The sequence below is a fragment of the Pristis pectinata genome, chromosome 27, assembly GCF_009764475.1.
Source record: "Pristis pectinata isolate sPriPec2 chromosome 27, sPriPec2.1.pri, whole genome shotgun sequence".
Classification (NCBI taxonomy): Eukaryota; Metazoa; Chordata; class Chondrichthyes; order Rhinopristiformes; family Pristidae; genus Pristis; species Pristis pectinata.
Window position 1 is genome coordinate 19911403 of NC_067431.1, and position 13790 is coordinate 19925192.

Sequence of the window (13790 nt, forward strand, 5' to 3'; positions counted from 1 at the left end):
CCTCCACCCTGTCAGGCTTAGCTGGCTTTCTTCATCTCACCTCGATGTTTTGCCAGTTACCTAAAGCCGTGTCCAACTCCTCTGCCACTGGAGACAGTTTCTTCTTATTCACTCCAAGAGCCTTTGTGATGCTCAGTGGTTGCATTTAAACCGGTATCCTCTGAGTTCTTCCCTTCACTCCTGAAGGCTGCGCCCATTGGGTTGTTCTAGCAACTCCACAGAGAGTCCAGTCTTTCCCTGGCTGTGCTGAAAATCTACAACATGGTAGGATCATGTGGACCCTGGAAAATGCAAACCACCCATCTCTCAGTGAAGGTAGTGACCCATTCACCACCACTTTCAATGAAGCAGCACAGCCTTTGATTGATTGAGGAAAAGGGTGTTTGAAGATCAGGAGGTTTGAAGATCAGGACTTCAAGACCTGGCATGAAACTCACAGTCTACTGTACATCAGAGATCCTTACTCTTTAGTATGTTCCTGATACCTTGATTATGTAATTTAGGTACCTCAAGGCACTGGAAAAATATCACCAATGCTATACCTGCAAAATCCTCCAAATTCACTAGAAGAATAAGTGAACCAACATCAGTGCCCACTCCCAGTCCAACATGGCCAGCATTGTGGTCCTAGTTGCCCTCGATCAGCTGTGTTGGGTGGGTTCCATCATTTGCATGCCTAATAACAGACTCTTGAAACAGACACTCTATTCCAGGTAAGGTCTGTGATGGGAAGAGATTACCAGCTAGATAAAAAATAGCCTCCTTGAAGAATATCTGGCCCATGACCCCACAAGAGGGGAGGATCTCATTGAAACCTACTGAATATTGAAAGGCCTGGATAGAGTGGACGTGGAGAAGATGTTTCCAGCAGTGGGACAGTCTAGGACCAGAGGGCACAGCCTCAGGATAGAAGGATGTCCCTTTAGAACAGAGATGAGGAGGAATTTCTTTAGCCAGATGGTGGTGAATCTGTGGAATTCATTGCCACCAATGGTTGTGGAGGCCAAGCCATTGGGTATAAGCAGAGGTTGATAGGTTCTTGATTAGTAAGGGCATCAAAGGTTATGGGGAGAAGGCAGGAGAATTGGGGTTGAGAGGGAAAAATAAATCAGCCATGATCGAATGGCGGAGCAGGCTCAATGGACCAAATGGCCTAATTCTGCTCCTATGTCTTATGTCTTGTGGAGAAAGGGCATTCAGGATGGTATTGCCAGTCATAAGGCCAGACATTGGGAGCACACAGTGACAGAAGGAGTTGACCACCTCACAAGCTAGCCTGCCCCATCACCCACCGCCTGCCCCATTTTTAGAAGAGCACCCACTCGCCACATGAGAACTGACAAAACCAGTGTGGAAATGTGTCACCCTCGATCCTCTCAGACTCTCTCAGAAGAAGAGGACATACCCGCTTTACCGTCTTATCTTTTAACCAAAATGGTTTTGCTTTAACTTAAGCACAGTTCTACGACAGAAGGAAAACACAACTAATGTGCTGGAATTTAAGTGATAAGAGTCAAAACTATGGAGCCTGAGGCAATGCAGGAAGGCTAGGCTGCCTAATGATTAATGGCTAACCTGTAAAATGTCTGGAATGTCCCCGAGGAGTCTCAGCAGCTCAAAGTGTAGCCTTTGGATCAGTGAGAACACTCACTGCAGTTCCACTGACTCGATCCGGCGAGCTCCGTGACTCAGCGGCTGATATATAAATGAGCTACTTCATCTACTGCCTGATAAGTAATTACAGCTAGGAACAATGAACACTGAGCTCCGTACTTTCAGGATGAATCCACTCTGATTGATCTCGCAAAAAAAGATGGCAGTGTAAGGTGTGTACAGTGTGCGTGTCTTTTAAACAGTCATGTTTTAAATGTAAAGTCAAATTACTGAGGGCCAGCATTCCTTAATGTAGTCAGCAAGTGAACAGGGGTATAACCAGAGAATATTGCAATTCGTAATGTGAAACCGTAGTTTCTATAGGTTCCTTTGTGTTGCTGCCTGTATTACTAAATAAACAAGAGGTGTATATATATATAAATATACATATGTAGCGGTTGCTACCGCGGAATAAAACAAGACTCTACTCGGAGGATTGCCAAACAGAACTGGTTTATTTTCCCGCCTTGCGCGGGCCCTTTAAGGGAGAATGTTCCCGCCCAAAACAACCGGCAATGATGTAAGTCCTACGTCATCAGGACTTTCCCGCGCGCGGGTTCTCCCCGTCGCTCGGAAAGACAAGGCCCGCCGCCATCTTGGGCCTCATCGCTCCGACGCTGCGCGACCCGACTGCCGAGCCGGTTCGCCCGACTAGACGGTGAGTCGCCACACACATATATCTATCTATCTATCTATCTATCTATCTATCTATCTATCTATCTATCTATCTATCTATCTATCTATCTATCTATATACACACAATAATAACATATACTTGTAAAGCTAGCTTGTATGCATTGTGGAGAAAGTACTTTCTTCAAAAGTCTTGTATTGGTGTTAAATGTATAAAAGTATTCGGAAAGTATGCTAGAAAGTGTTGATACTAACTTTATTCCCAGATTCCCTTTCTTGTTCAGACCTCTGGAGGTTTGAGCATATAATTCAGGCCAACACTTCACACAGCACAAAGGGAGCTGATGTCCCATCTTTACAATGAGAGATTAAACAGAGACCCTGTCTGCTCTCGTAGGTGGGGAAAACACTCCTTGTCGCATCATTTCGGAGAACAGAGGAGTTGTACCTGGTGTCCTGGTCACCATTTTATTCCTCATTAAAAAAGATTACCTGTTCATCACCTCATTCATATTCCATATTTTCTTATGGCAGAGAAGGAGGCCATCTGGCCCATCAAGTCTATGTTAGCTCTCAGAGCAATTGCATTCCCCCTGAATTTTCCCTGCAACCTATTCTCCCTCCATCTACAGATCTACCACTAGGGGCAATTTACAATGGCCAACAAACCCATGAACCAGCACATCTTTGGGATGGGGGGAGGAAACCTGAGCACCTGGAGGAAACCCACTTGGTCACAGGGAGAACATGCAAACTCCAAACAGAGCACCAGAGGTTAGAATTGAATTTGAGTCACTGGAGGTTTGAGGCAATGGCTCTCCTAGCTGCCCCACTGTGCTGCCTTATTTTGGGAGCTTGCTGTGTACAAACTGAGTGCCACTTTGCCATATTACAACAGCAAGTACCCTTGCGAGGTACTTGAAAAACACAATGATGCTGGAGGAACTCAGCAGGCCAGACAGCATGAATCAGCAGGCAAGAGTCCTGAAGGAGGGTCCTGACCCAAAACATTGACCGCCTGCTTTTCTCCACAGATGCTGCCTGGCCTGCTGAGTTCCTCCAGCATCATCGTGTTTTTCATCTAGATTCCGGCATCTGCAGTCCTTTGTTTCTCTTGAGAAGTACTTCACTGGCTGCAAAAAGCACTCTGTGAAGAACTGTCCTGCTCTGATATAGTGTCATAGGATGTTTTATACCCATTACCTAGATTTTGTACTCAGGTTCATGGAATGAAGTTTGAACTACAACCACGAGCCACTCTTTCTTCCTGCTTCCCTGGCTACAGTCTCTAATGTAACCACGCCTTACAACACATAAAAAGTTTGCTTTAGAATGCAGTGGCTGGTGTGAAAGTCAGGCCTTAGAGGGAGGCACCTGACCTCTGCTGCTTGTTCTGATTGGTGAATGTCACGTGACCTTGGGAAAAGAAGGAGCAGGAGCAGTAAAAGATCGTTATATGTTTTGACAGGTTATAGGTGGGAAAGAAGGCAGGCAGGGCACCTTGGATGCCAGAAATGCTCTTTGAAGTGTTTTGATTTGAATTTTTCTTGCCATTAAATGGACCTACAGATTCACAAAGTTCCGGGAGCTGGACTCACCGATGGATCAGTTGTGAGTGCTTGACGCTGGCTATTAGTTCTTGGGATGGCATGAAACCTTTTCAGTTAACTCTTGAACTGCTGTGCAATATTGGTCAAACCTTGTGCTCGAGTTAATTGCTCTTTGCATTGCAGGTAACGATAAGTTGGTCAAATAAAAGGAATCTCTGGGAGGAGTCTCCAGGAATATTTTGTTATCTTAAATTTAGGAATTCAGATAAAGGAATAGGGCTGTTCATTCAGCAGCCCACCAAGAGCTGAGATGGAGCACAAAGACTATCAGGAAGTGGAGGGTGTTTGTTGATGCCAAGGTAGGGTATAAAAAGCTGATAGCTTATAGGATGAAGGGCAAACTGAGGGCAGCAGGAGGTCTCACAGCTTTGAAGCCTTGGGTAGAATAAATGTGGAGCAATGAGTGCTGATTGCAATGTAGCGAGGGGAAAGAAATCAGAACGTTTATAGGGAAGGCTCAGAAAGAACCAGCATTCTGTGTCGAGAAAAATGATAAGAATGTTACAAATAAGAAGGATTTGCCACGGTGATAGAGAGACTTGGGACTATAGGTTAGAGAGAAAATTAACAAGTGGGGAATTTTCTCCATGTCTGCCACCCTAGAATGGTCGAGAGAGAGGGAGATGGTCGAAAGCCTCTCTAGAATTAGCAGTAAGATTCTTCCTCAACAAGTAGATCAGTATAGGCCTCACTCTTTGTGTATCTCATGTTATTCACCATCCATTGCCCAGCTTCAATTCCTTGGAGAGATCCAAACCAGCACAATCTTCTACTTGCTGCAGGATTGTCTTGGAATAGTTTTATATGTAGTTTACATGGGATCTGTTGCAGATTTGTTTCATGAAAAGTTTTGCTGCATGTATCCTAAATCCTACTTCTCCATCACCCTGGGGTTCATAGATCTACATTGGCTCCTGATCCAGCAAGATATCAATTGTAATATCCTTACCCTTGTGTTTAAATCTGTACTTGGCTTCACCCTGCTCTCTGTAAACAACTCTACAACCTCTGACCTCTCTGTGCTCTTCTAATTCTCCTGTCCGTCTAATTTCCTTCACTTTCCTATTGATAGTGGTGTGTTCAGTTGTCTCATTTTTAACTTCTACCGAAACTTCTCTGTCTATCCCAACTGTTTCTTTAAGAAGCACAAAACTTGTTTTATTGTTTGTATTAAAGTTTCTTTGTGGTTCCCTGTTAAGTTCAGTTTGATGGTGCTCCCATGAGGGCTCTGGAAAAGATGCTGCAAAAATGCTTGTCTTTGTATTGAGCAATGATTGCTTCATTCACAAAATACCAGCCAGTTGTGAAAACATGAGGAAACAACAAGAAAATTAGGACTAAATCTTCACAACATCTGGACCATTGTTTGTTCATCCAAAATATAAGTTCATGCAGAGAAGCTTAATTAAGACGCAGAAAATGGAAATTGAATGTAGTTGATAATGTCCCCTTGGAAAACATTTCCTCTGGTACAGTATGTTCTTGAACAATTCTAGTCATGTTATGCTTAGTGATATGGCTGTGTGTTATTCAGCAAGATATTAGAGTGTAGAGGAAACACAACAGGCTGTCACAGAGTAGTGGCTTAAGGACATGGAGAAGCTGCTGTAAAATAGACAGATTTGTGTTTACACACTAATAAAAACAGAAAATGCTAGAAACACAGGCAGTAACTATGGAAAGAAAAACAGTTAATGTTTCAGGTCCAAATAGTTCTGACGAACAGTCCCGGACCTGAAATATTGACTCTTTCTCTTTCCACAGACACTGCCTGATCTGCTGAATGTTTCCAGCATTTTTTTTTGGTTTTTGTTTCAGATTTCCCATATCTGCACATTTTTGATTTTCATTGGATTTGCACTGTTGTTTTAATTTGAATTACATGCCAGAATATGTAGTGAAACCAGATTTATTTGTAGCTTTCAAAAGGAGGTTACACGAAAGCATAAGTGAAAATAAGTTGTGATGGCTAAGGGGAAGGAGAAGAGGGAATGGAAACTAATTTGCAAAAATTAGAACAGACATAGTGGACTGAATGGTGTCCTTCTGTGCCATATGACTCTGTGATTTTACACATAGTGAACTTGAACATTTTTAAGGTGAACATTTGTGTTTTTCAATTATGGGATGGTTGGAGGGAAAAATGTTAGTCACATCCAGTGGCCTAGTGATTGACTTAACAAACACAATGAAAAGTGCATGTCACTATGCTCCCGGTTTGCCCAAGTAATTTCAGCTGAAGTTTCTTCCTATCACTATAAGATGCAAAATCACCAACCACCAGGTAACATGGTGCTGATAATCTTATACCATGTTATACCACTATAGTTACATAGGATGAGGAGTCAGTCAATCAGTCTATTTGTAAGCCACCTCCCACCTACTCCCTGTGAGCACATCTTACTATTCCTTCAATGAGAACATAAATAGGAGCAGAAATAGACCATTTGTCCCCTCAGGCTTGTTATAATTTGATCATGGCTAAATTTCCACTTCCATTTTCCTGCTCTGCCCCCATATTACAGGTCCTCCCCAGCTTATGAACACCCAACTTCCATGTACATACAATCGTGTGTTTGGAAGACCAGCAGGATGGATTTGCCGGCTGCTGTGGGGCCGGGTGGGAATTCGGTTCATGACCGCATTTCCGACTTGCAAACTGTTCGGGTTACAAACAGTTCTCAGGAACGGAACCCTGTTGCAACCTGAGGAGGACTGTACTTAAAAACCAATCAGTTGCACTCTTGAACATTCTCATTTACTGAGCAACCACAGCCCTCAGGGGTGGAGAATTGCAAAGATTTGCAGTTCTCTGAACGAAGCGATTTCTCCTCTCAATCCCAAATGGCCAAAACTTTACACGTAGACGTCTGCTCTAGTTCTGGATTCGAGACAGAGTAAACAGCTTCTTAACATCTAACCTGTTAAACTGCTAAGAAATTTATGCATTACAGTGAGATCACCCCTCATACATCTAAATTATAGATAATAAATGTCTGTTGTGCTTGTCATAGTCATTTAATATTGGTTATAAAAATAGTGTGGCCTGTATACATGGATATTATGGATAACTGTACTCCTGCCACAGCTATTGCTGCTGAATCCATCGTCTGTGCAAGAATGCATTAGAATTATCAAGTTCCATGCTTGACTATTCTAATGCACTCTTGCTGATGTCCCTCTTCAACTCTGTAAGTTTGAACTCACCCTAAACTCTGTTGCCCATGTCCTAACTCCCATTAACTCCTCTTCACTCATCATTCTTATTGAGCTGCATTGAATTCTGGCCAGTATTAAAATTCGCATCTTTGTTTTTAAACCCATCTCTGGTCTCACCCCTCCCTGGCTCTATAATTTCCTCCAGCCCAACAAGGTAGCTGTGCTCCTCCAATTCCAGGCTCTTGCACATCCTTGGATTTACTTGCCCCACCACTGGTGGAAGTACTTTCAACCACCAGGCCTGTAAATTCTGGAATTTCTTCCCAAACCTCCAAAGTCATTCCTTGCAATTTATTTTTTCGACCAAGTCTTTGATCACTCATCCTAATGTTGCCTTATATGGGCTTTTGTCAAATTTGTTAGTGTTTCTGTGAAATACCTTGAGATGTTTTACTATGTGAAAGATGCTATATAAATGGAAGTTGTTGTTTATGTTTGTCTTTGTCTTATTTGGCAGACATGTATGCTAAAAGTATTCACTATAGGAAGTCAGTAATCATTATAATTAATCCTCCTGAAATATGACCCAGAATCATCAGTCACAAACAACATTCTCTGTGACTATACTCAACCCCCTCAATGTCCTGCCCATTGTAAAGCCTCCTGGAATCTTTTTGCTGTGGCAGTAGTGATGATTGAAATTGGGTTTAACTATCCTAATCGAGTCTTTTGAAGATGTAAGTAGCAGAGCAGATAAGGTGGAACCAGTGAATTTTCCAAAAGCGTTGATAAGCTGTCACATAAGGATTGTCACGGGCTCGCAGTAATATATTAGCTCAGGTAGGGATTGGTTAAAGGGCAGAAAACAGTAGGAATAAAAGCATCACTTTCATGTTGCCAAGATCAGTGCTTGGTTTTCAGCTATTTATAATCCATATTAATACTTAGAGTTGAAATATTGGTGCAGTGTATGACAGTAGAAAGCCAAATGAGAAATTGAGCTGTGCGGGGGACGGTTAAGTGAGTGGGCAAGAAAGCAGAATTTGGAATATAATGTGGAAAATGTAAAAACATCCATTTTGTAGTTGGAATAACAAAGCAAAATGTTTATGATATGGTAAGAAACCAGTTGATTGTGGTACAGCAGGAAGTCTACTAATTAGGAAGGCAAATTTTAAGTTTTTCAGGTCAGGGGAGTTGAATGATCTTGCTGCATCTATATGGGGCTTTGACGATACAGTGTGAGCAATTTTGGCTTCACTGTCAGGGAAGGATACACTTTCCTTGGAGTCAATGCAGCATAGATTGATTTCTGGGAGGGATTGTAAGCAAATCTATAAGATTCTGATTGACAGGGTGGATGGTCATCGGCTCGTTCCTGTTATCAGGAAGTCTACAATCCATTCAAGATCAGGATGAGGAGAAACTTCTTTACCAAGAGTTCATAGAGTTATACAGCAGGGAAACAGGCCCTTTGGCCCAACTAGTCCATGCCCACCAAGATGTCCCATCCAATCTAGTCCCATTTGCCAATGTTTGGCCCATAACCTTCTAAACCTTTCCAATTCATGTACCTGTCCAACTGTCATTTAGAAGATGGTAATTCCTGGGCATTCTGTATCCAGAACACAATGGATACTGAATCATTACATATATTCAAGTCCGTGATTGATATATTTTTGGGCAGTAATGGCCTCAAGGGATACATGGATCAGGGGAGAGTGGACGAGGTACAGGATAGCGAAATAAGATCAAGGGCCTGTGTGTTCCTGCTTCTACATCTTATGTTTATATGCCATTTTTTGTGTGAGTGACATATTTCAGAACCCCAATTCTTTATTTCTCAGGAGCGTCAGAGACTTGAAACCATCCTGAACCTGTGTGCAGAGTACACAAAAACTGACTCCCCCACCAGCCCTGATATGGGAAAGGTGAACCAGGCCAGCGAGCAGTTGCAGATCGAAGAGCAGAGACTGTACCCCAGTTCCGTGGAGCCTGCCCCCACCACAGCCAGCAGAGGGACCTCCATGGACAGATGCACTGGAGGTAAAGTCTACAGCGAGCCTAGCACAGCACAGCCAGCAGAGCCCAGTGTTCAGAAGCCTCGGGAGGGACTGGAGAGATCTGACGAGGAGAACCTTAAGGAAGAGTGCAGCAGCACAGAGAGCACACACCATGAGGTAGGTTGGCACAAGCCAGTTTTTCACTCCTTATGGAAAGATATATGCCCAGACATTCCTCCCAGTCGGTAACAGCACACATGTTATAATTACAGAATCTCAGAATGTGTACAGTGTGGAAAGAGGCCATTCACCAGTCAAATCCATACTAGCCTCATAGTCCTAAACCTTACCATCTCCCCAGAAAACTGCACATTCTCTCCCTATCCACTTCCCTTTTAAATGCTACAAATAAATCTGCATCCACCACTATCCCAGCAGGGCTTTCCAGATCCAACCACTCTCTGCACACAGATTTTCTTCGTTTCTTTAGGTGCTTTTGCCTGTCGCCTTCATTCAATATCTCCCCTTTCTTGATGTTTCCACTAATGGGAATTGTTTCAATCTGGACTTTATTATTTTAAATTCCCTTCGACCTCTGATGTTCCAAGGTGATTAATCCCAGCTTCTCACATCGATCAACATAACTAAAGTCCCTCTCCCCAGAATCATTTCAGTAAATCTCTCTAAAGCCTTTACATCTTCCTTAGTGCCCCCAGTATTGGCCACAACACTACAGTTGTGGCAGAGCTAGGGTTTTATACAAGCTTATCTTGACTTCAAGCATCACATAGCAATCTGCCTCCAAAAGTTGATTCCACTGACTTCAATAGAACTGAATTTAGAGTCGGGGGATAATGCACAGTCACTGTTATATAGGACATTTAACACTGTTGACCCAGGCAATGAGTTTTCACAAGAACAATATTTTCTCTTTATTGGGGATTATGGGTGAAGCTAAGTAGGTCACTTTCCAAATCTGGACCTTAGTAAGGTAGTTATAAAGGTTTGAGTGAACCACCATTAAAATCTCTCCCATCACCCACCCCTTGCGTTGCCCAACAGGTACAGTACACAATGAATGCAGAGTAACTCTCCCCTCTGTTTATATCTTAGACAAATAATGTAGAGCTAGGCTGGGGGAATGCCAGCGAGAGTCCCTGAATATTAGCTGGAATGTGTATTTATGCATGGGGTGGGGTGATGATGGTGGCGTGTTTGCATACGTGTGTGTTTTGAGAGTCATTAAAAACTAGATTAGGTACAGCTCTGTTTCCCCACAGAGCTGTACATCCTGCTGATGTAACCATCCCAGGCTTGTACAAGACAATGGATGCAGAGCCTACATGTTAACAGACCATCATCCCCACAGTAACTTATCCTAGCAATAGGTAGGAGTATCAGGAGAGGAACATTAATGGTGTAAAGGAGGTACGCCAAGGTATTGGTGAGGTACAAAAGGGGTCCAATTATGCAAAGAACAATTGGAGAGGGTAGAGTTGTTCACCTTTGTGCAGAGGGGGTTAGAAAAAGAGTTCAATGTCTTGAATAGTTTAGCTAGAGCAATAAAGTAGAAATTGTTTCCAATGACAGAAAGCTTGGTCAGCATAAGACACAAATTTAAAGAAAATAGGAGAAAACATGCAATATGAGGGGGGGAAATTACCCAGTGCATTGTTATTATCTGAGATGCACTGCCTAAAGAATGGTTACTTACAAAGGCGAATTGGATATATACTTGAAGAGACATATTTACAGGAATATGGAGAAAGAGCAGGGCAGAGCGACTGATTGATGGTGGTAAAACTGCTGGCAGAGGCACGAGTGCATTGAATGGCCTCTTGTGTTGTATGAATTTATAACAAGCCAATCTCTGGATCCTTTGATTTCTCCATTTTTATCTTCCTTTCTCATTCTTTAATATGTTTTAATTTTAAGCAGCATGAAGATTCAGCAGGTGGCCAGTCACCCCAGCAGGTGACGTACCTGGAGGAGGAGAGGGTCAGGGTTCTCACCAATGTGGATGAACTGAAACAAAGGATCAAAGAGCTGGACCAACAACTTGAGGAGTCGACACGGGAGGTAGGGTTTTGCTCTAGCTCTGGGGTTTGCCTTTAGTTCCTTTAATTTGCAAACTGTCAATTACATTTTCAGAAAATTGATTCTCTTTGGGTTGCCAACTTGAGTTGGGCTTGTTCCTGGAAGTTTCACCACATAGCCTCTCACCTCAATGCATCTCATCCAACACTTCTGCTGTTGGTTGATCATCCGAGCCCACTGCTGTCTTGTAACCGATTAGAAATTGCACCGCCTCTATGTTGTTCAGTTGGACAATGAGTGAGCAAACTTTTATCCACCATCTGCAATACTTTTACAACTAATGAAGGAATTTGAAGAATGTTTGATGGTCCACAGATCTTTCTCACAGATTTTACTCACATCAGTGTCAATCAGGTTCGATTCTAACCTCTAGTGGTGCCAGTGTGGAGTTCCACCTGGGATAACATGGCTTTCCCCCGGTGCCTGATTTCCTCCCACATCCCAACGATGTGCTGGTTGATAGGTTAATTAGCTACCATAAATCACTCATAGTGTAGGTGATTGGTTGGAGAATCACTGTAGAGTTGATGAGCATGAAGAGGTTACAAGGAAATAAGTGGGGGAAGGGATTGATGGGATTGCTCTGAGGGCTGCTATGAACTTGATGGGCCGAATGGCCTCCTTCTCTGTCATACGAATTGACATTTCCAACTGAGGTAGATAGAAGTTCCCCCACTCAGGGAGTGATGAATCTTTAGAATTCTCTGCCCCAGAGGGCTGTGGAGGACTGGTGCTGAGTACAGTCTAAACAAAGATCAATAGATTTCTGAACACTGAGCGAAGCACAGCATATGAAAATAGTGCAGGGAAATAACACTGAGGTAGAAGGTCAGCCATATTCTTGATTAATCACAGAGCAGGCTTGAAGGGCATACTCTTTATGCTAATTCTTACGTTCCTTACAACAGTGACTGCATTTGAATGAAGCCTGGAATGTTGTGTGGGCATGAGAGGTGCTATATAAGTGCAGGATGTTTTTCACTTTGAAACATATGCAGGCTCCACTTTGTAATTCCTGCAATGTTTTCTACAGGCGGAGATGGAGCGAGCACTACTTCAGGGAGAGCGAGAGTCTGAGGTTGCCCAGATCCATCAGGAGCAGGAGATCATCGATCAGTTGGAGGAGAAGCTTTCTGAGCTAGAAAACAACATACAGAGAGAAAAAGACAAGGTACTGTCAGTGCTTCCTCTGTATTCTTCTAATCTTTGAATGTTCTTTTCTTCAAACTGCAGGATGAGGAGTCGTAGTGCGGTCAGTGTGAGCTGGCTCCCTTTTTATACTGCACGCACTTGGTGAACTGTTAGGAAGATATGGCACAGGACTGGACCACACTTGCATTCTGTTTGGTCTCCACAGCCTGGCTATTCTGTTCAGAGAAGTGGCACTCTATTTTGCTTTGGTTGCTTTCCTTACAACTTCCTGTGTTATGGCATGATTTATGATTGGGGGCAGGTGGTTACATTCTTACCAACTCCCAGCCACACCAATCTCCTAACAGGTTTGGACAGGGGTTGCAGCAAAATGATGGGTGTAAGCTTTTAATTGCAGCTCAGTTGTTGGCAACAATTCCTTTGTGAAGATTCAAATGAGAATTGTCTTATTATCTGGGCATAATAGCTTTAATGTAGATGTTATATTGTGGTTGTTTTGAGATTTATTAGTTCTTGTGAATAATCTCAGCAATAGCTTGCCTGTAAAATACTCCAGGGAGGATGATAAATACACCTACACTATTCACGGATAACAAAGCCAAGGACAGAAACAGCCAGGACAGTTGTTAAATGAAGCTCTTGTGGAGATCTGTAGATTATCATTGGTCAAGGCATCGCAGAGTTTAGGGGAGGAAGAGGAAACAGCTAATGATTGGTTCACAATGACCGCCACTGGAAAGTGCATGGGTACCTGCATGAGGATGGAATCAGACGCCACTGCAGCAGCCCAGCAGTCATGTAACCTGCCAACATTTACCCTCTGGGTTAAATCAATTGGGAACGATGCTGTAGCAATGAGACCTAGTTCTAACTATTGCCTTTTGGAGAATGGGTGAATAATCTTGCCTAAAACAGTTTGTCAACTTGAATTTTTTTGATGACCTCCCACCATCTCCACAGACTCTACCAGCACAGAGTTCCTGATTTCTGCCATTCCCTGAGGGAAGAACTGATTCCCAACATAGTTCCTGCTCTCATTTTAAGACTTTGTGCCCTTATTCTGGACCCTCAACAAAGAAAATAATTTCTTTCCAATCTTGTGTTTTTACTCTTTTAATCATTTTAAACAGTATAATTTGACCACTGGCATACAACCACAGGGACATACAAATTAAGAGAAGGATTTTGCCTGCCCTGTCATTCTTTAAGATCCTGGCTGATTGTAACCTCCTCTCTGCATTCCAGCCTACCCCAGGTCATCCTTCCCCCCCTTGCTTATCAAATATCTCTGACTCAAAAACATTCAAAGACTTTGCTTCCACCACTCTGTGACATAAAGAGTTCTAAAGACTTGCCGCCCTCAAAGAAAAAGTTCACCTCATCTCTGTCTTAGATGGGCCACTCCTGGTTCTAGATTCTCCCATGAGGAACCATCGTCTCCACGTTCATCCAGTCAAGACCCCTCAGGATCTTCCATTTCTCA

General features: G+C 43.0%; 1 protein-coding gene across 3 annotated transcripts in view; it reads left to right on the forward strand.

Moving 5' to 3' along the window:
* phldb1b (pleckstrin homology-like domain, family B, member 1b) overlaps positions 1–13790 on the forward strand; it is a 300640-nt gene that overhangs the window by 219616 nt on the left and 67234 nt on the right. For 2 of the 3 annotated variants that reach the window (XM_052039867.1, XM_052039868.1), the window contains exons 7-9: positions 8903–9235; positions 10994–11137; positions 12189–12326. In XM_052039867.1, coding sequence (XP_051895827.1) covers positions 8903–9235; positions 10994–11137; positions 12189–12326 — 615 coding nt within the window. The remainder of the gene's footprint in view (positions 1–8902; positions 9236–10993; positions 11138–12188; positions 12327–13790) is intronic. The other variant, XM_052039869.1, reaches the window with a different exon arrangement.